General features: G+C 39.1%; 2 protein-coding genes across 14 annotated transcripts in view; both read left to right on the top strand.

Annotated features, from left to right (window-relative positions):
* Positions 1-1,344: 1,344 nt before the first annotated feature.
* Positions 1,345-8,931, top strand: LOC119897854 (protein NDRG1-A-like). The gene is made up of 10 exons (XM_038711861.1): positions 1,345-1,732; positions 1,857-1,919; positions 2,070-2,130; positions 2,658-2,744; positions 2,985-3,041; positions 3,180-3,346; positions 3,653-3,752; positions 3,850-3,885; positions 3,989-4,040; positions 4,453-8,931. The coding sequence occupies exons 1-10, from the start codon at positions 1,515-1,517 to the stop codon at positions 4,683-4,685; spliced, it is 1,074 nt and encodes a 357-aa protein (XP_038567789.1). The 5' UTR covers positions 1,345-1,514; the 3' UTR covers positions 4,686-8,931.
* Positions 8,932-9,551: 620 nt separating this feature from the next.
* Positions 9,552-26,506, top strand: part of LOC119897851 (focal adhesion kinase 1-like) — a 64,973-nt gene continuing 48,018 nt past the window's right edge. For 4 of the 13 annotated variants that reach the window (XM_038711856.1, XM_038711850.1, XM_038711849.1 and 1 more), the window contains exon 1: positions 23,311-23,383. In XM_038711856.1, the coding sequence (XP_038567784.1) occupies positions 23,311-23,383 (73 nt within the window). Of the gene's footprint in view, positions 9,668-18,016; positions 18,044-22,278; positions 23,384-26,506 lie in introns of those variants that run through there. The other 9 variants (XM_038711855.1, XM_038711846.1, XM_038711847.1 and 6 more) reach the window with 9 other exon arrangements.

The following is a 26,506-nucleotide window of genomic DNA, read 5'->3' as shown; positions in this document are numbered from 1 at the left end:
GTGGGAATGCAGCAGCCTGAGGTCAGATTAAAACAGGAAGGGGTCAGTTGGCCATGTGTGAGCCATTTTGGAGTTAGGGCTTAGAGACAGATCAGTGTCGGGAGGATATATAAACCAGCTCAAACAAATAGTCTGTCACACACATAAAGCACTGTTGCTCTCGGGTTGTTTCTTACTGCAGGACTGGCAGTGTCCTGAAATACAAATTAATTTGCTTTAAAATTTAAAAGGAAATTAAGATTCAAAGATACACACAGGACATTTGTTCTGCATCTAGTGCACATCTTTTTTCTGTTGTGGTCTTCTCTGTATCAGCAGCCATGGTCCTGGAGGACAACGAGTGTGACTCTGTCTTTGAGCCCCAAATCACTGTGAGTATCTTATCACAAAGCTTAAGCTAATCTTGAGGTTAGATTCACTATTACAGCTGTACCTAATCCTTGTGCAAACTTAAATGACTTTTAACTTCAATATCACCAGGGTTTATTCTGTATGGCTACATGTACAGCCCAGAGTCAGTTGGGTGTAATATTATAAACATCAGTATCTGGTTTCAGTTCACATTAAAACATATAAAGAAACACTATTAAAATGGCCTTAAAAAAACTTTTGTTCAGTATATAGTTTAGTGTTCTGCATTTAAAAAATGTCAAATCAAAACAAAACAATTGTATCTTGACTATCAATTTCATTTGTTGACAAGAAAAGATAGTTTATGATATGAAATAAGTTTGACACCAAAATTGCAAAACTGAGACTGAGGTATGGTTTATAGTGACTTGATACGTCTGATTTGGTGCTAAATCAGCAATCAATTATCCTCTTCAATACATATTCGTGCAAAAGCAAAGAGATATACAGCGCCACCCTGCTTTTAAACACTGCTCCAATCTTCAAAAAAAAAAAAAATAATATTGTATTTGTCAAAGGTATATCTTCAGCCAATCACACAAACAGCAGCATGTATTGATTATCTGAAAGTGTGACTGAATCAGTGTGTTTGTTTTAGGAGGAGCACGTAGAGACTCCGTATGGGAATGTCCACTGCATCATGACAGGAACTCCACGGGCACACCGGCCTGTCATCCTGACATTTCACGATGTTGGACTGAACCGTAAGTCCCAAATCTTAGCCCCACAATAGCACAGTGTTATGTATATATCCTGCAAATAGATATTGAAGATACCTGTATTAAAACCAATCAAACAAAATATAAAATAAGTTAATATAAGTTGTATAAAGACCCTGATATCCAAGTTAAGATTAGCATATATCAGTGTTACGGCTGGCTGAAACGTGCAACATAACAATGGACCCAATACCAGGAGAAGAGTTTACAGCATGTACGTTTATTGGAATACATGAATGAAAAAATTAAAGTGAGAGAAGAAACTGAAACAGAGAACTGAACAGAAGGGCCTGCCTATATAAAATCCAAGAAGTCCAACAAATAAGGCAGAACCTCTAAGGAAACAGCAAAACACTGAGAACGGGCTGAACTGCTGACACGAAGATGGGAAAAAAAAAACGACAAAAAAAAAGACACATGAGGAAGGACTCTTACAAAATAAAACAGGAAATGACTTATTATAATTTCTTTCTTCTTATAGATAAATCCTGTTTTGACTCACTGTTCAACCACGAGGACATGCATGAAATCACCAGACATTTGCCTGTTTGTCACGTGGAAGCCCCGGGACAACATGAAGGAGCCAAAACTCTGCCTACTGCGTCAGTACAGTGCATTTATTACTCTCACTATAAATATACCATTTGTTAATATGAGTTAGTTAGATAGTTATAAGTGAATGAATCCCACATCTGCTGATGCATACGTTGACTTCTGATCCCTCAGGTTTGCCTACCCTTCCATGGACCAGCTCTCTGAAGCACTGCCCGCTGTCCTCAAACACTTTGGGTAAGACAGACCTGAAACTCCTCAGTTAATCCGATACTTAACAAACACATGTTGTCCTTTCATTAAATGTTAGGCTATTTTCAACACACATAATTACACGGGATACTAGGGTTTATCTCATTTTTGACCTTCTGGCTGTGTACTCCGCAGGTTGCGTACTGTGATTGGACTGGGAGTTGGAGCAGGAGCCTACATCCTGGCTAGATTCGCTGTGAGTTCAAATCTCATTTCTAAATCGCATTTGAACTTGAGACAGAGAGAGAACATAATTTGTCACCTACTTTGAAAAATATAAAGTTTATATAAGCACTTTTTTCAGCACAGATCTTCACTTGGTTGTGGTTCACTGGCATTTGTAAACCAGATATGTCAGAGTTATGGATCAGAGCTTTTCTATACAAAGCTACACAAGATACAATTACACATGTCTCCCAGAAGATTGTTTATAACACTCATATACAACAATCACAGATAAACTTTAGTCTTTGTAGTCTCTAGCAGCAGCCATGTAGTCCATAAAATCTCTAGATAGGGAACAGAAAAACTGAGCACAATCTTTGGCTGCAGAAAAAAGAGTAACATGACAATATGTTGTAAACACACGCATACTTGTAACAAAGAAAGAAATTAGAGAACATTCAAAAAACATGGTAATAAGTGTAAATGCAATGTTGAAGTCATATCACTAACTGCTCTTGTGCGTGTGTGTGTGTGTGTGTGCGTGTGTGTGATTTGTAGCTGAATCACCCTGAACTGGTGGACGGATTGGTTTTGATCAACATCAATCCCTGCGCTGAAGGAATAATAGATAGTGTTGCAAACAAGGTCAGCAGCACGTGTGTGTGTTGATCTCCCACCATTTAAACTGAATAAGATCAAAAAATATTTCAAATTTTGTTTTCCTTTCAGTATATATAACCACCTGTATTGATTGATACTGATATAGCATTTGTCCCTGTTTTACCACAAAAAGAGTAGTGAGAGTGTCTGTAATGTAAATACATTATAGGCTATTTTCTGAATGTAGCTGCATGTAATTGTGTGTATGTTTTGTGTGTGTTATAGATTACTGAATGGACCCACACTCTACCGGACACAATCATCACACACTTGTTTGGAAAGGTAAGTTTTTCAGGCTTCCTCAACAATGATTGGCTTCATTTACCATACCAATAAAAGTGATCAGTCAAATATCAAGTGTGTCTTCCATACTGTAGAATACAAGAATATCTCTGTCTTACCTTCAAACTGATTTTCCAGGATGAGATCCAGACCAACCATGACCTCATAGCTACGTACCGTCACCACATCACAGCAACGATGAACCAGTCCAACGTCAGTCAGTTTTTCCGCTCCTACAACAACCGCACTGTTCTGGAGGTGGAGAGGCCTGTTCCTGGAGGAACCATCAATGCCAGGACCCTCAAGTTAGTACAACCATTGACCTTTAAAGAGGGTATATCTTGAAAGGGTCTTGAAAATGAATAGTGTGATGTTTTTTATGTATTATAATGGTCCTTATTCATGGTAGAAATTGTATTGTTTGTAAAAGCTGAAATGTAATTAGAACGCTAATTCAATCACTGTGGTCGTTTTGTAATTAAGACAGTTGAACTTACCTGGAGCCTCGGACCTTAAGCTGCTCATTACTACTCACTCATCAGGCTCGGTCAATCCTTACTATTCGTCTTAGTATTTCGGCCAATTTCACCTGCCTGTCTGTTGGTTTACAGGTGCTCCACTCTGCTGGTTGTAGGAGATAATTCCCCAGCTGTGGAGGCTGTGGTCGAATGCAACTCTAAACTCAACCCCACAAAGACCACACTGCTCAAGGTAACCTAACAACAAAATGCAAACAACTAAATGTTTCTTTTTAAATAGATATTTCCATATAATATTTGATGCTAATAATAATTGATTGCTCTTCCAGATGGCGGACTGTGGAGGACTTCCTCAGGTGGATCAGGTAGGCTGTGACATTTCATTGGCTAAACCGCTGGCAATAATGTAGAATATGCACTCCTGATTGGCTGGGAATGTATTTAATACTTTTATCTTTCTCTCCACAGCCAGCCAAAGTGATTGAAGCCCTCAAATATTTTATCCAAGGCATGGGATACTGTGAGTCACTATTACTTAATCCTAAAGTATCTTAACTATTACATCTCAGATCTGGACTGAAAGTTTTCTCCTCAAATTTCTCTGAAAGTGTCACTCCTTATTAAGTTATGGCAGCTAAACAAATCTTCCTCTGTATATTTTGAAAAACAAAACCTACGGTTAAACATAACTTCCTGTAAATATGAGGGTTATTGTAACAGCACATGGGTGTTTATAACAGAAAATGATAAAGGCACTTATTACAGTAAGTGGATTTAATGTAGGTTGAATCGATATTGTGCTATGCCTTGATTTATGTAAGTGAAATTAAAAAAAAATATTAACATGAAACACTGTAAAATCCAGAATAAACTCTAGTGACCACTGGAGGCCGACGCAAAGTAAAACAAACCTGTCTCTCCTCTTTCTTCAGTGTCCAGTTCCAGCATGACCAGACTTCGCTCACGGACAACCTCCAGCTCCAGCATCTCGTCCTTCGATGGCTCTCGGAACCGCGCACACACCAACGAGTTGCAGCGCGGCCGAGCGCACTCGCACGGCACAGAGGAGAAGCGTGGGCGCTCGCACACTGATGTCACTATGGAGAGTATTTCCAGCAGTAAAATGGACCAGCTCACCTCAAAGTCCACTCAGGTGGCATGCTAGAGTGCACTCTGCCCTAAATCCCATGCACTTAAATCAAATCATACCTCATTATATCCACCCAGATAGCTTCCCTCCTCTTTAACTTTCTGTCTCTTTCATTCATCAGTCTGCCATGCCCTTTCATCTGCACTATGTCTAGCTGATCCAGGTCATACATCCATGTGACTTTGCTCTATCCTTCTGTATCCTCTCTAACTCTCCTTATTCTTTCATCAATTTAACAATCCTTGTGTGTGTCTTCTCCTTGGCATTCTTCATAGTCTCTTCATCCAACTGCTCTTTGTTTCCTCACCTCTCTGTACCCTGCCCTGAACTGTTACTGTATGTCTCTACCTCTGTATCCGTCTTTACTATGTGTTTTTTCTCCCTGTCCATGTCTCTTACTACTTTCTTTTGTTTTCTTCTCCCTTTCTCCCATCTGATATTCTCTGATATTTATCATAATATACATTTCAAGAGCACTTAAGCTATTATGTGTTTATGTAAAACTCAGGTATGTACTCATGTATAATTGTATAATGTATAAGGTATGATTAAGATGTAAAGATAAAGTATTTCAAAGTGTAAAAATGGAATGTTCATGACTGTAGGAATGTGAATTGATCATGTGCAACTGTGGCAGCTGCATGCTATTAACTGCAGGAATGTGTTATGACATACATTTTAGTTTGCAAAATATTTTCAACTTTGGGAATTCTTTAATTAGATCATTAAAACAGATGATTACGTGTAAGTATATCTTGTACATTCAGTGATAAACATTTTACTGTAAATAATCTACGTATAAATAAAAATACATATGTAAAAAAGAAAAAAATGTTTGGACATCAAACACATCTGGGGTTGTGGAAAAGTGAACTTACCAGACCTCTGTAGCACTCTCCTGATCTCTGCTTGGGGCTAGTAGCTCGAGACTACATTAGCAACTGTCATACAACATCAACTTGCATTGTGGGTAGTTTAAACATTACAGTGATAACATAGATAAAGTAGACAGAAAAAAAAAAAAGTAGTAGAAAAAAATTCTCCACATAAAGTAATCCCCAAATTACCATTAATATCAAACTAAAATACTGTATTTAACTCTCACTTATCACTGTACATTAATAAGAATGACACAATCATCAGAGGTGAACCAGTTAAAAGTAGTTTCTTAAATTTGTATCCTTTTTTGCATGTCCAGTCGGCCCCTGATTCTGAGATCTGCCTACTAAAAGCAAGGCGTCAAAAAGCTGGTATCTTCACAAATGAAGAAGAAGTCTCAACATTTATTTGTTAACTATTTAGACTTAAAACAAGTGTTCCACATTCACAAATAATTTAATTGTTGTGGGTCAGACGTAAAGTGACTCCGCGCTGGCTACTCTACCTGTTGTACTTTATATAGCTAGTAGCCTGTAAATTGTGATATGTAGTCCAATTTAAAGCACTGGTAATCCGGATTTGGTAACCTTGAAAAGTTTGGATCTGGATCAGGGTGATCCAATCCAATGTTGCTTTGAAAAAACGTCACAAAGGTAAGAGGGATTACTTGATCCTGCATAGCAGAACAAGGGATTTCCAAAGTCGGATCATTCTGATCCAGGTTAAACGTTTTGAACAACTGGGCTGAGGTTTTGACAAGAAGAATGAGCGGAATAATTATTATGATATGTTGTTCTGTCCCTTTCTTAAAAACTATTTGTTCGTTTTTTTGGTAATTGTATGTGCAATGCTTGTGTGCAGTGCTTGGTGGAGTACTGTTTTAAGTGACAAAGAAGATATTTGCGATTAAAGTGCCTAGATATAGGTCTTATAGATAGACAGAGTTTCTTCAAGAGCGGCATCCCAAACATGCAAACTTTTAGTGCTTTGTTTTCAAAGAAAAGGGTAATCTAATTGTTGTAACATCAATCTTCACATTTGTCATGCCAAAGGTCAGTATTGTCCATCAACATTGTTTTTGTCTCTTTCTGTGATTCAATTCACCACTTGCCAATTATTGCTGCTACAATGAGAAAACCACCAGACTATTTGCTTGCCATCACAACTGATGATATGTGTATGTTCTCAACCGCATTGTATTAAATCCTAAATACCATTTTGTTAAGTAATTTTGAAATAGGCTGACTTAATCTGTGTTGACAAACCATAATGTACCTCTCCAATCTGTCCACTAGATGGAGGTCTATAACCTCTCTTAATAGTCAGGTTATGTAGTCAAGGCACCACTGTGCTCAATCCGTAATGTTTGTACAGATTGTTGTGACTACTAAATTCAAATCACATAGAAATCCAATTTGTGCCCAGCTCAGTTTTTAATATCACTCACCCTGCACAGCATTATGGATCTTTTTAATATCTCTTTATGTTTCATATTTAGCCGTGTCCTTTCCCAGAGGACTGGATCAAAGCTCTTTGTATAATAGTTTGTTTCAAATCCTTGTTTTTTTACATCCTTGCTCATGGACCTTGACGAGCACACTCGTTTACATTTTTTTAGTTTTGTTTGAAATTATTAATCCTGTTTAAGATATGTTTCATTGTTTGAAACAGATCTAATGTGGCATTAACAGGTTAAGAGAGAGTAAAACAAAAAATGTGTAAGTCTTCAGCAAATAAAAGTGGGAGTGTTGGGAAAAAATCTAAGTGCTTGAAAACAGGAATCCCTCCAAATGACTTCAATACTATAAACATGCCTCCCCTTTTAAAATCTGGCAACTGATTTCAAATTATTATGATTTGCCTGAGCCTCTATTTGTTTCAAGAATTTTCAGACTTTAGCACAAAATAGTTAGACATATTTATTACATATATTTTCTCCTGCAAAACAGGTCTTTGACCACAACATTAATCTCTGTGGGGTTTTACTGCATGCAGTTTAGACTGTAAGGGGACCTGTGATCTTCAGTTGGCTCAAGGTTGATATATCCTCTCCTTTCTCACCCATACTGTTTAATTATATAGGACAGATTCATTTTACACATAACATAATAGGTTTTTCCCAAAAGCTGCCAAGCTGTGTGACGGCCAAATATGTAAATGTAGGGTATACTGGTGGCCCAGCGGATACCATGAAACTATGATGTCATGAGTTTTAATCACCCTCTGTTGCACCACAATTTGCATCACTCTGCTGTGTGGATAAAATCTTTGAACTGAGTGTGTGTCTGCATTCGTGTGAGCATGGATATTAGCTACATGCAATGAATGCACTGTACGTGTAGGTGGGACTGTGAGTGAAGGCCCATTACTAGATGGATTATTTTGGCCAGTGACTGCGAGACATTGGAGACACACAGATCCAAGGCAGCATAATGGCAGCCACCATCAACATCACAATAATTGTGTTTGTGTGTGTGTGTGTGTGTGTGTGTATGTTTGTGTGTGTGTGTGTGTGTGTGTGTGTGTGTTAGGCGTGCATCTATTCAAAGCTTCTTTTGTTTGGCTTACATTATGATGCTATGATGAATAATTTATGATAGAAATCTCTGAAGATTTCATTTAAACATGAGACATCAGCTCCAGCACGACAGTGGGTTCTTATCTCCGGTATCCTTCATTTCACTGTGCTTTGGCAGATTGGGCTACTTCATAAAACACTAAATCCTGCACATTTTCATCCATTTTCATCCTTTCTTTATATGTCCTATAAAGTGGATTTGATGGATGCTTACTAGCCCAGTGTGGCTGACAAAGCGGAGGGCAATTCAATTTCAGCTTCACTCAGTTCTGCACAGTGAAATAATGACTATTTTGTTCATAGATGTTACTGCCACCCCTCACTACAATTATCTTCTTACCTACAGCAAGGAAGTTTTTAATCACTGACTGCAACTTAGTTTACACAACGTTTTATTCAACTCCATCACCAGTGAGGCAAAAGGCCATTATTATAGACAAAAAAATTGGTAGTTTGACAGTGGCGATGCCAGTTTTACTTTCACACTGCGCAGTCTGTTGTGAAAGAACACTGCTCATTTTGCACACATATGGCTCTTGAAAAATAAAAGCTCAATACATGTACACTTCAGTATTTGTTTTTAAGGGCTTACCGTCAATGTTTGAAAGCACTGTATGTTTAATTTATGTTTATATCTGGTATATATATCATGCTAATTTGTCATGTAAGCCACTGTGGGTTGACAGGCATTCATTTAAATTGTACTTTGTTATGCTATTCTTTAAATTGTTCTTTTACAACTTCTGTCCTCTTTTTTATAAATAGTAAATTTAATTTTTTTCTTCTTCTGTTTTTATCAATGTTTTGGATTTCATGGCAATTTATTTCTTTTTGTTCTGTAGTCAGCATTGGTTTATTTGGTTCATTATTATGTGAACACTGAAACATCCATGATTTTATGGATAAATAAATTGAGCCTTGACATTTCTGGCGAATGGACCTTTCTCTTGGGGACCCCAAAAACTGTTAGAGTTGATAGCAATAATTTAATATTCAAGCAAAAAGTGATGGAACAGTAGCCTAACAATAAATATCCATCGTTTCATAAAAGCATTATTTCCTGTTTAACCACTACAAGCACCCTAAACACAATCATCAATTTGACAACGCACTATACAGTGTAAAGTAATGAACTGAAATTTGATTGCTTTGCCCTCAGTAACTGCCTAATATAAAATAAATGGAGGATATTGTGAAACTGGGGGTGTTACATAAAAACCACTCGGGGACCCTTGCAGTAGTACCTGTCGAAAACGTAGGGCCCCTCTCCTCCTGTCAGTGAGCCCCGCCAGCTGCAGCCATGTTGGAAGAGGCTCCAGCAGCAGCAGTGCTAGCAGCTCGCGTCAGTGGACGCCGACCACCGGGCACGGCGCTGTTGTGGACAAAAACAGACAGGGAGAGGGACTCATAACGGAGAGGTACAGCCACCAAGCCGGCTCTGATATTAACGGGTATATATATAAAAAAATTAAAACTTACTGGCTGGAAGAGGGGGCCGGTTGCGGGGAGTAGTTGCGGTCGGGCTCCCGGTCTAAAGCGGGTGAGTATTGATCCCTCTGGGGGGCGGATTAAATGGGAATAGCCCACCGTTAGCCGAGCTAGCTTAGCATTAAAGGGGGTAACACAATGGGGTTAACGCGAATGCATTGCGTGAGGGTGGTGTTGTTATGAGCTTGTGTTAGGATTTATGGTAAAATATCGTGGACTGAATGTTGTGAAATGCTGGTCATTTAGACACCGCTATGTAATTTGTATTCCTAACAGACAGACAGTGGTGCAGTGGCCGAAACCACTCCTCTCTGTTTCTCCGCTTATAGGTGCAAAGGTCTAAACCAAGGAGGATTTCTGTCATGCAGAGTAACAACGCCGTGGCAAAACAAATGTGTTTTGATGAATAACGAGTTGCCCAGATTCAGACTTTATTGTTGCAAGCAGTGGGTTTTCAGACAAAAGGAGGGCAGTTCTTATTTAACCTGTGCGTCTCAATGTTTTGGGTTCTGCTTTGTCAACTGTACACTTATTGATGTGTTAGGCCGAGTGAACTGTATTAACAATTGAACCAGGCCTGGTTTTAGGACCACAAATCGCTCCTTTATCATGCTTGGTGGGATTAAACTAATTTTAGGCGCAATATGCTAAAATGTCCAGAACTAAACATCGTGTGCAGCCTGGTGCTCAGCAGCTCCCTGGGTGTGAATTGTCTGTTTCTATTTTGGGGTTCAGGAGTTTTTGATTCAAAGCTGCCCTGTCATGTCTTGCAGATTTCTGTTTTCCTGCCCCTTTCCACATATTGTTTCCTGCCTTTATGTGACTGATGCCCCACGATCACAACCCCATACGCATCCTCCCTAGCAGCTAAACTGGAGGGTCAGGACCCCAAAAGTGTATCCTCAGATATTTTGACAAGTTGGTAAACAAAAAAAGAACATTTGATTATGAATGACGACAACTAGCTGAGAACACATTGTAGTCTTTTCTACTTGAATACAAGCCTGGCACGGCTTAGCTCACTTTTCTGTAAATAAAATGAAAATATAATTTAATTTTTTTTTTACTACTTCCCGCTGTTCCTGAAAAAGGGATATGACTGCATTTTTTGATCAGTGAATTGTTAAGAAATTTCACTTCCTTGCATTGTCATGAAGTCACATCTCTTCCAATAAATAAACACAAGCTAACTGTGTAGATATTATTGAAAGCCTAGTTAATGTTTGCCACATTGCATGTCCAGTCCATTGCAAGTGCTGAGATTCAAGGCTTTGTTCCGCTGTTGTACACAGATCTGCAGTCAGATAAATAAAAACCTGACGTGTGCATAGCAATCACTTCTTTGCCATCTGCCCTAACATGTGTGGTCCAAATTTTATTGTGTTCTCACTTAAACTGCATTTGTTAGCAGAAATCATATATACATTTTATTTATACAAGAGATGAATAGAAGGGCTTGCCTTCTGCTTTGGCTTTCTCTTCTGCCCGTCTGTTTTCCTAAGCCTCCTCTCCCATTACTTCCCCTAATATGAAGAGGCATGGTCAGGAAAGCAACATTAACTATGTTCGATCGATTTTTACACCTGTCTGTTTTCAGTCAGGAAAAGATAAAGATGGGAGGCAGAGTAGTGGGTAAGATGGCAAGCGAAGGGAACGAGAGCTTAGGAGAAGGAGGCAGTTTTGGAAATGAAGCGCAGCCCCCAGGTGTGTCTGAAACAGCTAGTGGGCGGGTTTTTCCCTTCTCCTATAAGTGACAGCATACAGTACAACTAGGAAGTGGAGAGACAGAACAGGGATATATTCAGGCGTCTGTGATTTAGCGGAGGTTCGGTCCTCTGTGTGCCGACTGCCAGGATGCAATTCTGGGATTTCCTAGGCTGCACCAGTGGAGGTACGAACGTGTGCGGCCATACCAAGGGCCCGGGGAATGTGTTCGGCTGTGATTGGACTGGTGTATGGGTGCTCTGTGCTAGGCAGGTAAAGAGGGGTCTGGCAGGTTGTGGGCTGGAAAGGAATTTGTGCTGCTTACTGCCGTGCAAGCAGTTGCATGTGAAAACCTCAAAGACAGGTAGAGTGTGGAGCACAAACAAAGACGCTGAAGGCTCTGATAACTCTGTCAGCCACCTCTGTTTCCCTTTGATAAACCCGCTTGCTTGCTTCTGACAACAGATTCATCAAATGAATAAATTGGCACAAATTAAGTGATTGTTTGCATCTGTTGCCCTAAATGTTTTTAACATTTTTCTTGCTCGCTTATGTTTCTATTATATGGTCAGTAAACCATTTAAAATTCTTACAAACCTAAAGATGGAATATGCAAACAACCACTGCTACCCACAACACTTATTACTACTTCTCCAGCTGTTCCTGTCAGTGCTATTCTTACTGTGACTGCAACTACAGTTCCCAGAAAATGCTGTACTGGCACCTATGACAATAAAAAGACAAAAGATTGACAGCTGTAATTTAACAACCTGCTTATTCATAAGAGTCTGTCTAACTGTAAGACAAACTTTAAATTTATCACCTATATAGGCCTCTGTTGTGATTTTCTGTGACCAGTTATTCTTTAGTCATCCTGTGATCTAAACCTGCATTCACACAAGCAAAAAAGCTTTATATTTTTAACCCTTATATGTGGCTCACACCTTATTTTCTTTGTCGTTGTTTTACTGTGGAGAGAAACTGCATGGAATCCGATCTTACTCTTTCAGGACTGCCATGTCTGGTCAGACCTGTACAACAAAGAGTTAATCATCCAATTTGTGTTTGTGTATAAATGCAGCTAAACAACCTCAGGCCACTGCTATCAAATGTCACTTGCCTTGTCCACACAACTGACAGCCGTGTACAGAGGGGTTAGTGAACAAGTCAAGAAAAACAAACATGAAACATATGACAAGGATGAGAAATGTTAAAAAGCAAATGGTGAACAGTTTTGTTTTTGTTATTATAGAGCTATTTGCCTTTATTAACAAACCCACATACACTCCTACGCAGTTGAATACAGATGATCCAGACCTATAGAAATACATCCTTTGTGTGTTTGTATCTGCAATAGTTAGTATATAAAAACACACGCACCCTCTTCATCTAAAAAGGATGTACAAGTCTGCCTTATAATGTCAGTTGAGTTGTGTTGTCTCGTATCTCGCCTCACTTGTGGTTACTTTATTGTGTCGTATTGAATTCCAGGACAGTTCTACCTCCAACACCCATCCTGTGCCCTGGGCCATGTTTTCTGCTGTTGCACATCACACAGCTATACCTGAGATACCTGATTGGTTGTGTCATATTCTTTCCACTTAGATGCACACATAGATACAGACATATAGACAACATATAGCCTAGATATACACTGTGGGATTCAGTTAATGCCTAAGTGAATAGTAAAGCAACATAATGCAGTTACATTTACACTTCAGTAATTTAGTTGATGCGTCCATGAATATGCCCGATTAGTAGTCAGATTAGTAATTACATAAAAAAAAAAAAGCTACATCTTGAACTTATTAATGCCTGTTGCGTTCCTGTACGTTGGGGCTGTACTTTTTTTGGGACCGTACAGCAGCAGGCTATCTGTTAAGACCTGTGAAAGTAAGACTGGAAATTATGTGCTCCTGTAGTACCTGTAGCATCATCATCAGCATCCATAGCTCGCTGTTTTGTTTAACTTCCATTTTCTGTATACTGTGATAGTCAAATGACTTGTATTATACCTCATCAAAATATACATTTGCTGTTTAGGTTTAGATGCAATTTTGGTTGACATATTTGTATATCTCCCCTGTATCTGGCATTACCTTTAGGCTGGGCAATATGGGGAAAAGTAATATCGCAGTAATTGGAACACCTGGTCCTAAAATCCATCCATCTGTCTGGGTATGGAAAATCTCACGTCATGTTTTCTAGTTGATATTCATCACATTGGACTGCATGCATGGTAATGGGAAGTCAAACTGAGCATTTCAGAAATCATTATGGGAGAAATCTGACATAGCAACAATTGCTAGTGCTATATCGTGAGTTTACAATGACAGGCAATAATTGATATATTGTCCAGATCTAATGTCCTTTTTCCTCCATAATGTTTCAGGTCAGTAAGGCATAAACACTTTTCTGTAGTTTGAATTTTCTACAGAAATGCATCAACAAATTGTGATTAGAGCAGCAGCCAGAGGAACAAAGTAGCTGTCACATATGTATAAAAAAAATATAAACTGTATACACAGTACGAATAAACACAAGCAGCGCTGTGTTAATTAATTTTTACATTTGACTAATGTTTCCACTCATGTGGTTGTTTAAATATGTTGCACCTCAAGTGTTTTGAAAGTAGAAACAGATACATTAATCCATGGCTGGACAGCTCTGGCTCTGAAATGTCATATCACAGTTCATAAAAACAAACAGCAGAATACCAAAAAACGTCTAACGTGTCTAATAGCAAAACCCTTTAATGTCACTTCCTGAAGGAGTTTAGAGATGTGAAGCTTCTGTGGGATCCCTGAGACGGGGTGGTTTGGATTAATGTATTTGTGAATGTTAATTTTGGTGTAGTGCACTTCACGCTGAGGTAGAGCCATAAAACGACTTGTAAAAAAAAATAAAAATAAAAAAAAAGCTGTCAAACTATAAATTTGTGATTTCGGGGAAAAACCGAATATGAGGTAATAAAGGGGGGATATAAGAGTGCAAGCTGCAATCCTGCCCTGTAACAGTTGACTTTATATAGAGGCAAAAACATTTACTTTTCAAATAATGTCACCCACAAATGAATCATTGTCATTCGGTCACATCATTGATTTAATCCCCTTCATAAACGGATAAACCTCTTAAACATCATCATTGACTTGAGCAAACTAATCCTAGAATAACTTGAAATAGGATAAATAATAGGGTTAGGATCCGATAGCTGGTTCCAAGTTGTTAAAATACCTGGATTTGTTAAGTTTAGTTTCTAATAAATCTTTTCTGAAAACAGTCAGGTAGTAGTTTAGATGAATAGCAAAAAAGAATCTATTCAATCTGACATAATTTTATTAATTTATTATTATATTTATTTTTTTTATTTAGTGAGTTTAATTAATCTAATGTTATATTGCACCAAAGACAGATGCAATAGATTTAATTAAAAGAAGAGCCTGTTCTGTGTATTTGTTGTTAGGAGGAAAGTAATTTGCAAAAGTAAGTGATAATGGGCTGAACAGATGTGTGGGATGTTGCAGACTTCGTAGAAGGTTTTGTACGGTGCACTGCTGGACTCCCTGAATTATTAGGGGTGCACTGGAAGATGTAGTAGTGCATTATGCTCGCGCATTATTGGCACACTGTTCAACAAATTGAGTGTGAAACTTCATGTGATTGTGTGTACACAAGCAATTGGACCTACAGGATAGCCACTCCTGGGTTGTGTGCTGTAGCTGGCAGATGAAGGTTATTAACACATGCGTTTCAACAGACAACAGTGACGTCAGCACATGTAAGAGCTTCTTCTGCCAAATATAAAAAATACAAATGTGAAAAAAAGGCCCTGGGGTCAATCAGACCACTCTCTTACTTCCTTAACTCTGCAGTAGTCCCAATACTACAATAATGTTTTTATAGCTGCTTCTTACTGCTACCTCATTTAAGCTGTTGCCTCTTATGTTGCACTCAGTCCTGCGCCACGATGCTCTGTTGTACTCTATTCTAACAGGCTGATTAGTGCGGAGGTGCTGCTGCTCGGCTGTTGTTGTTTTCTTGATGAGAATGGAGTTGTGCAATGCCTTTAGCGTGGTGTCAGCTGTAGCGTAGCCTCTGTAGTTTACAGCCAGAAGCAATAGTTTTCTACTACTGAGTGGGAGAGAGAAAGAGGGGAAAAAAAGGCTGTGAGCGTGAGGAGGGGAATTGTGATCGAGTAGGAGGGAGAAGCTCTGAGGAATATTTATGCAAGTGAAAAATGTTATAAGCAGTTCTACTGACAGATGTTTCAGTACTGCTTTAATAACAGGTTCTAGTTTTTGGGTCATAATTTTGTGGATGTGAAAGTGAATGTGATTTCTGGTGACATTGAGAAAATATCTCTGCTTAGAGGTTTGTTGAAACCAAAAAAGAAAATTATCTTTACCACAATATGTTTGTATGCTGACGTGCATTGTTGTCGTCCTTCTGTTAGGTATCTGAAACATTTGAATATACAGCAATTGTATTAACTAAAGGCATCTCTATAGGGCAGTTTTCAAGGGTAATAGTGCTTTTTTAACACCATGAAACATTTCAATTCATGATCAAGCCTTCTTTGCAACACTACACAGTCCTGGCTCAAAATTGGTTATTATATCGATGCCTTTCTTTTCTCACAAGTGCATTTTAGACTCGGGGGAGAACAATGCCAGCATTGGTGGTGTTTTGCTTTTGTTCATAGCAGCCTACTTGTAGCCAATTTCTTGGGCACAACTCTGCCAGGAACAAATTGCTTTATGTGATTAGAGGACATGATGTGAAGTGGCAGAACACACACTGAGCAGCAGTGAATCAACCCATGTAAAAACTGGAAAAGTAAGTAAAATAAGTAAACTGAATTTGATGTTGCGATATGATTTGCGATATTAGAGGGAATGATCATTATTACATAAGGATTCTCATTTTCATTGAAAAACATTCTTGTTTGATTATGGTGTGATTTTTACAAGATCTGTACCAGACAAAGATGTTCTCTAAAGTCTGTAGAATATGATGTGTAGACCAGGACATATCTGCAGCACAACAATAGTAATAGTATTTTGACACACAATTTGCAGTTAAGCTGCGATTTGAAAATTCATATGTAGTAGGGCTGCACAATATATCGCCGGAGCATCGTCATCGCAATGTGCTCTTGCGCAATAGTCACATCGCAGAACAGTGCAATATCAAGCAAGTCAAATTAACTCAACCAGCTCAACTTTTTTGCTGCTTGATTGAAAAGCAAAACTTGGACAGTTCTCATTTCAAGTTTGTCTGATGTAACATCATTTACTCCGATTTAACAGTTTGTAACTAGTGAGTGACGAGCAGGCTCTGCATGCACAGTGAACTGGCAATCCCAATATTATTCTCGATCAGTTGATCAGTTCTTTTAGGATGCTCAATTATTTTCAAATAGAGCAACTGAAGTAATCTGGTGAAACTTCCTGTATTTTGTCATATCGCAGTATATATCGCAGAAAAGAAAAATATTGCAATGTTAGTTTTTATATATATAATATCATGCAGCCCTAATATGTAGCACAGAGTCGGCACACAGCTGCAGCATGAAATAAATGATGAATGCAGAAACATCTTTCTTAAGTTTATTTGCAATGTTGGTGATGTGTTTGTTTGCCTCCTATCAGTTCCCCTTACAATAAGTAAAGAAAACTATATTAATTTCTTGTATCTGTAACAACAGCACACTTTGAACTTTGGTATATGGCACAGATTGTGCAGTAGTAGCAGCTTGTGTGGATTTGGGACACGGCTTTTTTATCTCACATATAAAGTAAGACAAAGCCTTGGCATCTTAATTGGCACTACAGTCCTACTTCGTGTCTGTTGCTTAGTAACAGATGTCAGCGTTGCTTCAGAGTATTCATCATTTCATCAAGTTGCTCATTTTGGTGTCATTTTTGTTCATGAGATCGCAGTGAAGAGTGAGCGACAAGATGGGTTAGAGGATTGGTGGGGTCATGAGACAGAATTTAGACAGAGAGTGTTCAATGAGGCCACTGGGTGAGGTGATTACAGCATGACAGAGCAGATATATTCTGCCAAGTAATGATTTTTGCCTCGCGCCGACTGTCAGGAGTGTAGCTCATATGAAATCCTCCTGATTCATTAGAGCTTGGTCATGTAAACTGCTTGGTGTGGTTAGAAATTGACTCCTGTCAGTCAAATAAATTAAGCATTGTAACAACAACAGTGGGAATGTCCTCTTTGATGTGTTGTTTAGATGTAGCGCTTAAATGATTTGTCTTTCAGTAAACAAAAAATGAACTGCTCATACTGATAAATGGTTTTAAGTAATTTATAACTAATGGCAGTGCTCTTCCCCATCAATGGCTACATTTCCTAATGATCCTGTGATTTGGTTCCCTCCTGTTTATCATCTTTTCTAACCCTCTCCACCACTAGTTTTCTACTTTTTTCTTTATTGATAATAAAGCAAAAGCTTTATGTAGAATACAGTATTTGAAAAACCATAACTCATTGCCATACATTCAAATAGATACAGTTTATCTGTGCATGCATGTAAGACAAATCTGTGCTTACATGCTACTGAAGTATCATTCGCTAATCATGCTGCAGTACAGTGGCTTTATCCATTACATGAAGATACTCTGATGAAGTATGTTGAATAATATATTTATCAAAGTAAAATCTCTTTTCTCTTTTTCCCCAGATATTTCCAGAATATCATACTACGCTGGTGAGTAATGGAGTCAGGTATTGATAAACTACCTATCAACTACTAGTAGAAATTCAATTTATATAGCTTTCTATTTTAAAAAATATGTTAAAAAAAAATCACTAGATGACTAGTGCACAAAGGATATGTGTGAGTTTGTGTGTGCAGTGTGTTTGAGATATCGTATCAAACTTAAATTTTAAAGATTTCCTTTGCACCCTTATTGCATATGGCTTTGTTTTTTTCAGAATTTGATGCCATTTTTCATATGAAAAGACATAATGTCACTTAATGACAGTAGACTTTCAGTTTGTTTTTTCGTGATAATAAAGAGAGATCCACCCTTCTGCTTTATTTTCCACAAGGCATGTTCTTTGGTCTGCCTGTGTTTTGTGTGTCATGGAGTGGATGGAGGTAGGGCTGAATCATTTCATAGGTATAGATAAGAGACTTTATGGCCATTAGGTCCAGTCTCCCTCTATGGCTATTGCTAGGTAACTGTTGATCCTAATATTTCAAGCTGGATGTTATATATTTGGAGCTGAGAACTTGTTGGAAACATAATTTACATTTCTTGACAAAGAGGAAAGTGTCCAAAGTATGGGATTATTTCAAGATAAAATAAAACAACAACTCTGTAATGTTACAGTCTGTCAACGTAAAACAAAACTAATGTAGCCTACCGCAACAGGACGACGGAAAGGCTTCAGTCTCTGTTCAGAAAGCACCCGGTCTAGCATCAAGTCCATGTAGTGGACAGTAACAGTAACTTTGGGGGGGTCCACGCCGCCAAGCAAAAGTACTTCTTATACAATTAATCGATTAATGGGCTAACTATATAGCTATATATAATAACTTAATCAGCCATGACCGGTGACTGGGCTAAACAGTGTCAATTATCCGATTTTCATAACGCGAGCTGTCAGTATAAAACTGCTGACATATAAAGTCAGCAGAACAGACAGAAACAGGGAGAGAGAGAGAGAGGTTTATCAATATCAATTTTATTTATATAGTACACTTAAAACAATGACCACTGACAGATAACACGACAAAAAGCCTCACTGTTTCTGCACCACAGTCCATCATCCATCCATCCATCCATTGTCAACCGCTTATCCTGCATACAGGGTCGTGCGGGGCTGGAGCCAGTCCCAGCTAACATGGGGCAAAAGGCGGGGTACACCCTGGACAGGTCGCCAATCCATCGCACAGTGAGGAAGCAATATCCAAAAAACAAATTAATGCAAATTCAGAAAGTATATGATAGGCACCCGGTCTTGTTATAAATGACCATTAGCAGTAAAAGGAAATGCATGATTTCCACCAGGGCAGTAAAATGTGAAGTTTAGCTGCTGATCTGAGCTTCCCTGCTGTTACCGTTTCATTACCAATAATATTCATCATCTGTTTGTTTATTCCCAATTAACGTTACTGATCAGCTGATTGTCTCGCTGTAACCGGCAAAGCCAACCCACAGGCTGGAGAATAAGTAGGCGACATGAAATTAATGCAACTACATATTTCACACTACTGACAGGGGGAACATCTCACGTCTCTCGGTGATTATGGCCAGCTTCAAGCTGAAGCTTTCAAACAATAGCCTTCATTTGCATCGCTGAAGTCTGACAACTTAAGTTAATTACCTGTCCAGCAGAAAACAGACAACTTCAGCACTGCTTTGAAAACATCTGTCCCACATTATAGCCTTCCATCTGGGAAAATCCACAACATCCGTAATTTCTGCCGTCAGCTGTTTGTATCTTTCCGGACTCCTCTGGCTTCATGGTATAAAGATCCACAGGCTGTCGGCTCTGGTGCTAAATAACGTGTTAATTTGTTAATTTCGTTAATTTGTCCAAATGTCACTTCTCTTCTTACTTCTAATAAATCAGAAGACTACTCAGAGACTGCATATTATTATTATTATTATTATTATTATTATTATTCCCTCTTCTTCTATGTATGTATTTAATGTAGTGAGGGGCATCTACACTGCTGGAATTATACAAGCAGAAGAAGAACGCTATGACAATGAAACGCGCTCTGTATCGCTGTTTGTTCGTTGTCGGCTACAGTAGAAACATGACGACAAAATATAGTGACCTCCATGGCTCCAAGGAGGTGATTCGGACGGTCATTCTAAGGTAATAAAAACATAATGGTTCATATATCTGAATCTGAATATCTGAAACATAGTTATGGATCTTATATTGCATTTCTTGTCAATAGATCCTCAGAAATATTACACACTGAACCTTTAATTAAACATGTTTCTTGTCGAGACTGTCCTCCCAAGAAAAACGACGGCATCATTTGATTCAGCAAGTGTCTGCAAATATTTGCAAATACATGCTGTATTTTTACATTCAATGGACAAAGCCCTCTACTGGTTGTAGTTATGACAAAGGAGCAAGTCAAGTGGCGTTTCATAGGGTGACAAAGTCTGCGTTGTAAAAAATAGGCTAATTTTTCAACTGTGTTTACAATTTTGTAACGGTTTTGGACGGCATTAATAAAGGATGTAGTCCTGTCAATGGGGACGTCAGGTCAGAAAACGCTTCTGTGTGTTGTACTAAAGGGCAGTTACAACAGACATATTTTGTCTTTAATTTGGAGGAATTCTTGTTCTAAAAAAGATTGAAAATACACCTGAACGCTCCATCAGTTTGTGATGTCGTCAGTGTTTTGCAGTTGGAAGCTTAGCTAGAAAGTGGTCACGATCAACTTGTCCTTTGGGTACATCCGAAGGATTGAATGTCAAGAGTGCTTTATTGCCAATGAAGAGTTGGCATGCTGCAGGAGCAGGTGAAATATGTTTGGAGAGGAGGAGAGACGACAGAGGGCAGTAGAGACAGACAAGGGCGGCAGATAAAGTGTTGTAAGGGCTCAAAGGGTGGAATGTATGTTTTCAGTTAAACTCTAATCCTGGTAAAGCCGTGTGTGTGTTTGTGTGTTTATTAAACTTGTGAGTGTTGATTGAGAGTTCCTGTTAACATATATAGTGCTGTGCAATCAGCTCACCTACTTTTGACTGCATGGCGTCTCAATTATAATATTTCTCGCTCTCTTTTTTTTCTTCCTCCTCCTGTCGCCTTTCGCCTTCTCAGCCGTACACACACACACACACACACACACCCTCCCTCCCTGCTTCTGCCTGTTAGTGAGCTTTTTTTCGCAGCGTGGCGGTCATACAGCAGCCTATACCAAAAGCACAGCAGAGAAGAAACACTTGGACATATTCACTTTGAGTATTTTGCACACACACACTCCATTTGCATTGCTGACACTCATGCACACTTTTCTCCCCACACTCACATGCACGCACGCCGTCGCCTACCTGCTTAGCCGCATGTATACGTACTTCCTCTCCCTGGCTTCCACACATACTCTCTCACTCTACAGTCTCTTTGGTGCACTCATTTCGACTGCTCAAGGACTGTGCTGGATATACAGTGTGTTTTTGTGTTTGGCTGCGGCAGTGATCATTTTCTCTTCAAAGTCCCGCTGCCATCCTGCCTGCTTTTCCAGCTTTTTTTTGTTGTTGCGGACTTTTTCTTTCCCTCCAGGTCTCTGTCACTTTATGTCTTTCTCTGACATCAGACACCTGCTTTGACCTGGTTAACTCCTGCAGAGTCAGAGCGCTGTGGAAAAGCTTTGGAGGATGTGAGGCTGAGCTTCTCCCTGGGATTTCTCTGCTTTCTCTTCATCCTGCTCTCTTTATTTCTTCTTCTTTCTTATTCACATTTTCCTTTTTTATAGATCAATCCGTTCTCATGCATCTTGTTTTAGTCTCTTCCTGTCTCGTCTGTCTTCTTCTGTCTTGATCCTTATTTTCCTGTCTTGCTCTCCCTTTTCCCTCCTGCATTGGTCACTCTCATCCACCTCTCCCTCACTATGCTCCATTTCTCTATGTCTCTCCTTGCCCTACATTTTTGTCTCTTTCTTTTTTGATGCCAGTTTTTTTCCTCCTTTTACCATCCATCCTGCCATCTCCTTTGGACAAAATTGTGGATTTTAAGAACAGAACTAATGCCTTTCTTTGAAAATTATACTTATATGGTGTGATTATATGGAGTCTTACTTTGCCAACGAGCGATGTCAGTGTTATTTTGTAACCTGGATGTTTGACGTACATTACCAAACCCTGTGACTTAAGATTTATGGCTGCAGGGAAGCCGCCTTCTTTGAATTTCACATCAAGGATTGATTAATTAGATCAGCAGTGCTGCACCGAAGACCTGAATTTGATATTTCATATGGATTTATTGGACTGCAAGATGGCCTAGTGGGTAGAGAAACCATCACCCAACCACAGAAGCCAGGCTTGAATGTCTGTTTTTGGAAGCCTACACTCTGCTGAAGTGTCTTCAAGCAACTTACAGAATCCTCTCCACCCACAGGGGCTTCCTCACAGGGACCATTACATATAAAACTGAATAATGGTAAAGGTATTTTTGCTGCGTCATGCCATGTATTGGGCAGATTGATTACTGAGACCTGGACCCCAAGCCTTCCTCACGTTCTGAAGTAACATGGTGTTTCAGCAAGCTTTAAGGAAGTGACCTGCAGTCTTGTGATCAGTAGCTTGGATTACTGTCAGATATTATATCAGATATTATACTTCCACTTCATTATAGTTCTTTGAGCATTAGATTTTTTGTTGTTGCAGAAGAAGGTCTGAATTCCAAATGAACTTGGACAGATACTGCATGCTGGGCCACAGAGTCAGACCTTTGCCACTGTTTTACTTAGAGATGCTCCCAATGTTTTTACCTTTATCAGCTGGACCTGAACTATGATGATAGATGAGAGTGTAGTAGCTGTTAAACCATAGACAGTCATAGACTGGTATATTTTCTACCTCCTGTGGGGATACTTGCTGTGTCATCAGATTTTACAGTACAAAGGATATTTGACATCCTCTGTTTCCTTTTACTGGGCTCTTTGCGTTACTGGACAGCCCTGGGACACTGGCTTTGATAGATCCTTCCTGCATCTTTCTTGTGAGCTGGCTAAAAGTTGCACAATGGATATTATCACCCCTGGAAGCAGTGACAGCCCAGTTACCAGCACAGCAGGTCTCAATTTCTAACGTTTTGGGGGGTCATTTTAGGATATCTCAATTTGCTTTTCCTTGGCTTATTCAGATTTATTTACCAGGAGTTTTTGTTTGCAAAAGCCGGTTAGGAGCCAATCCTAGTCCTAGGCTCTATGCTCTTTTTGAGACAGACCTGCGTTGTCTGGGCCCTGTGGCCAGACCTTGAACAGACCCCCCTACAAAACAAATGGAGAACAGCGGCTGCATCCCTCTCTGCTGGAGCAAGGGGGCCTGCATCTACGCACAGCACCCCCTACCAAGTATGTACTAATAAGTGTATCAATAGTAACACACCATTTATAAACTGAGTTTAAACTTGTGTTCTGATAAATACAGCACAAAATTCAATATGTTCGTGTTTACTGTCTGTGCTGAGTTTGACTAAATCATTATGATTCACAACTACATAGTATAAGATTTATATCTTTGTATATGAAATATACTTTTAGACAATGGACCTTTCTCCTCCACTGTATCCTTATTTACAATGAAGTCAGTTCATCTTCATGCTTGTTCATCTCTCACTCTGCTTGGAAGCATCTTATTCTGCTAAACGTTCAGTATTTCATCAGGCTGGTTGGATATCATTTATCTGAGCTATGTTTTCTTCTTTGTGAGGTCTAAATCAGGTAGTGGTAAAAGTGATTTGTTATTACACCTTGGGCTTTGGGAGAGAGATGGATTGTAACATTATCACATTGCGTTACAAGACACTTAATTCTGTCATCTGTTTCAGTTGTCTATCATTATTTGTTACAGATGAGTTCCTGTTGCATTCTTGACTTAGAAGTCATAACTACCTGTAACTGCATGAGCTCTTTGTAAACACAGGACGATGGAAAAAAAGCTGCCCAAGGCACAGAGAAATGCTGCATGACCAGCTGTCAGTCACAAGAACAAACTTTTGTTCTTTTTATTTTTTCTCAGCAGGTCTATGCAGCGTTGCTGAATGACAGGTCACCAAAACCTTAGTCCATGTAGTCCATGTATAGCTTCATTTTCACAGCACTTTTTTGTTATAGAGCAGCGTAAAGATGAGACATACTGAACTCAATTGTTTCTTTATCTTTTTTTGCTTTGGTTCAAGCATTTGTCTGAAAAACCCACTGAGCTACAGTTGTGATCTGGTAACAGTTGATTTGCCATTTAAGTTACAGTTGTACAGAGCTGTAATTAGGTTGTTGAATAAGAGCGTTTGGGGAGATGGCGGTTATAAGTTACCCTGGTAGCTCTGATGTCAGAGGAGCAGCTCACACACTCTTACTGCTGGTCCTTTGGTTCTTTTATGTAGTTGGCACAGCATTGAAACAAATTGTATTAATATAGAAGTGACATTCAGACCAGTAATGAACAGTCACAGATTTATGTATATTGATTTACAACCAGTGTTTAGGCCAAGCTTCTTCTTTTTTTTGTCTCTCTCCCTTGGTACAGATAATGCGCATCCTTGGCCGAAAACGGAAAAGAAAGTGTAGTGGTGTGGGGGAAGGGGGAGGGCAGAGGAAATTGTTTGAGGATGAGAGAAAGATGAGAGGGAGGAAGGAAGAGAGGTGGTTCAATAGGACAGGGGGATCAAATGGAGACGTGAAGGCAGAAACTAAAAGGCCTGTGAGATGAGCGAGGGAGAGATTAAGGGAGGGGAAGAAGAGAAGAGTTGCAGATGAAGGGGGGAAGGATGGAGGAAGAAGGATACAGGAGATTTGGCGTTTGATCAGTGAAATGGAAAGTAAAAGGATGAGGGCTTTGGAAAGAACAACAAAAAGACAGAGATAAATGAGAAGAATGAGCAACTGAGGAAAAGAGGAAAAGAATAGGATGGTGAAGAAGAGGCCTAGGCTCCCCCAGGATTGTGCTAACCCCAGTAACCCAGATACCAGTCAGACGTCCTTCTGCTGCTGCTATGGGACAGAGCTCAACTCTAGCCGACTGTGGTTAAAAAGGCTGACTGTCATTCACTTGGACCCCCGCTGAGAGAGGGGGTGGTGGGCCTGGCAGCTGCCTGCTCCCCTCCTGGTTGCCTGCATGGCCTAGTTGATTTGATTCATGTCCTTTTCTCTGTGTGAGTGTGTGAGGGCATGCACGTGGGGATTTAGTGCAGTTATGTTGAGTAGAAATTGGTGCAGTGAGAAATCGTTTCATTTGTCCTGTGCTGTATAGTACATCTATTTTAAAGCAATAATTTATGTGCTGTGAGATCTGTATTTTCTAGTGCCCCAAATCTGATTTTGCAAGCTATAGAGTCAGGGAACCAATGGACAGCCTTTTGTGATTATAAAGGTGTTTATTGTGTGTGTGTATAAATCATTACCTCCTTAGATTTTAAATATTTTACTGTAGTATTTAACTGGGTGGTGGCTTCAGTGTTTAGGGGCTATGCTAACACATCTTATGATGAATACTACTAAAAAAAACAAGTGAACATACTCTATTCATTAGTTATGTGTGATGTGTATTTACAGCGTAACGTAGCTGAATGCATGCGCCTTGGCAAATGTAGGTATCCCTACTTCTCTAATAGGATTTCATCAAGCTGCATGTAGCATTTAGGTTACGGTTACATGTGTTTGTGACTATTGTGTTTTGTGTTGGTGAATGTAGCGGTGTTACAACATTTACTTCTTAATATCTAATCTGATTAGTGACTGGGTGAGGGAGCAGCAGCAGATGGCTGATGGCGGTTTGTGACTCTATAGCTCCTCTGGTGCAACCGCTTCTATTTAAAAATGAGTTGCAGTCAAAATAATGCCCCCAATACATTTTTTAGCGTGCCCCTCTGAGACGATGCATGAAGTCCGGATAGAAACTAAGAGAGTAGCTGTTATAAGAACTGAAGTTATGTTGTGCAACTGTATCACAGCTTGTGTACACTGTGGACATGGTTTGCCACAGAGTGTGTTTTGATATAAATTTATCATGAATCCCCAGACACAGCAAACGCTGGTGTACTGCGTTTCAAAACAATACGCTGTGACATTTTGTTTTTGAGGCAACATGATTTTTAGTGGATAATATGTGGTCAATTTTTTATATACAATATTTACAAAAAAAACTATAAAAATAGACTGATGTTATTACTCTGATATCCACCAAACCCAAAACCTGATATCTGCTTTCAGTTAACTGAAATGTTCCTGTTGTATTAGAATTGTATATTAAATTGAAAAGCAATATATGTATATTTGCATAGTCATTACAAAAAGAACAAAACTCGATCCAGGTAAACAAACACAGGGCCAGAAGCTTAGACACTAGTGTAGTGTGTAGCATGGTGCATTGTAACTCTTTTAATAATAATAATAATATTAGTAATAATATTAAATGTTGTACCTTGTTAATGTGTTTATCATGGTGGTAGTTTTCTGTAGCAACTGGTATTGTTGTTA

Source organism: Micropterus salmoides, unplaced genomic scaffold (genome assembly GCF_014851395.1).
Source record: "Micropterus salmoides isolate LMB-PRFRI ecotype aquatic unplaced genomic scaffold, ASM1485139v1 Ms_hic_scaffold_11, whole genome shotgun sequence".
NCBI classification, from domain to species: domain Eukaryota; kingdom Metazoa; phylum Chordata; class Actinopteri; order Centrarchiformes; family Centrarchidae; genus Micropterus; species Micropterus salmoides.
Note: the sequence above shows the minus strand (reverse complement) of the source record. Positions and strands in the feature narration are given on the sequence as shown.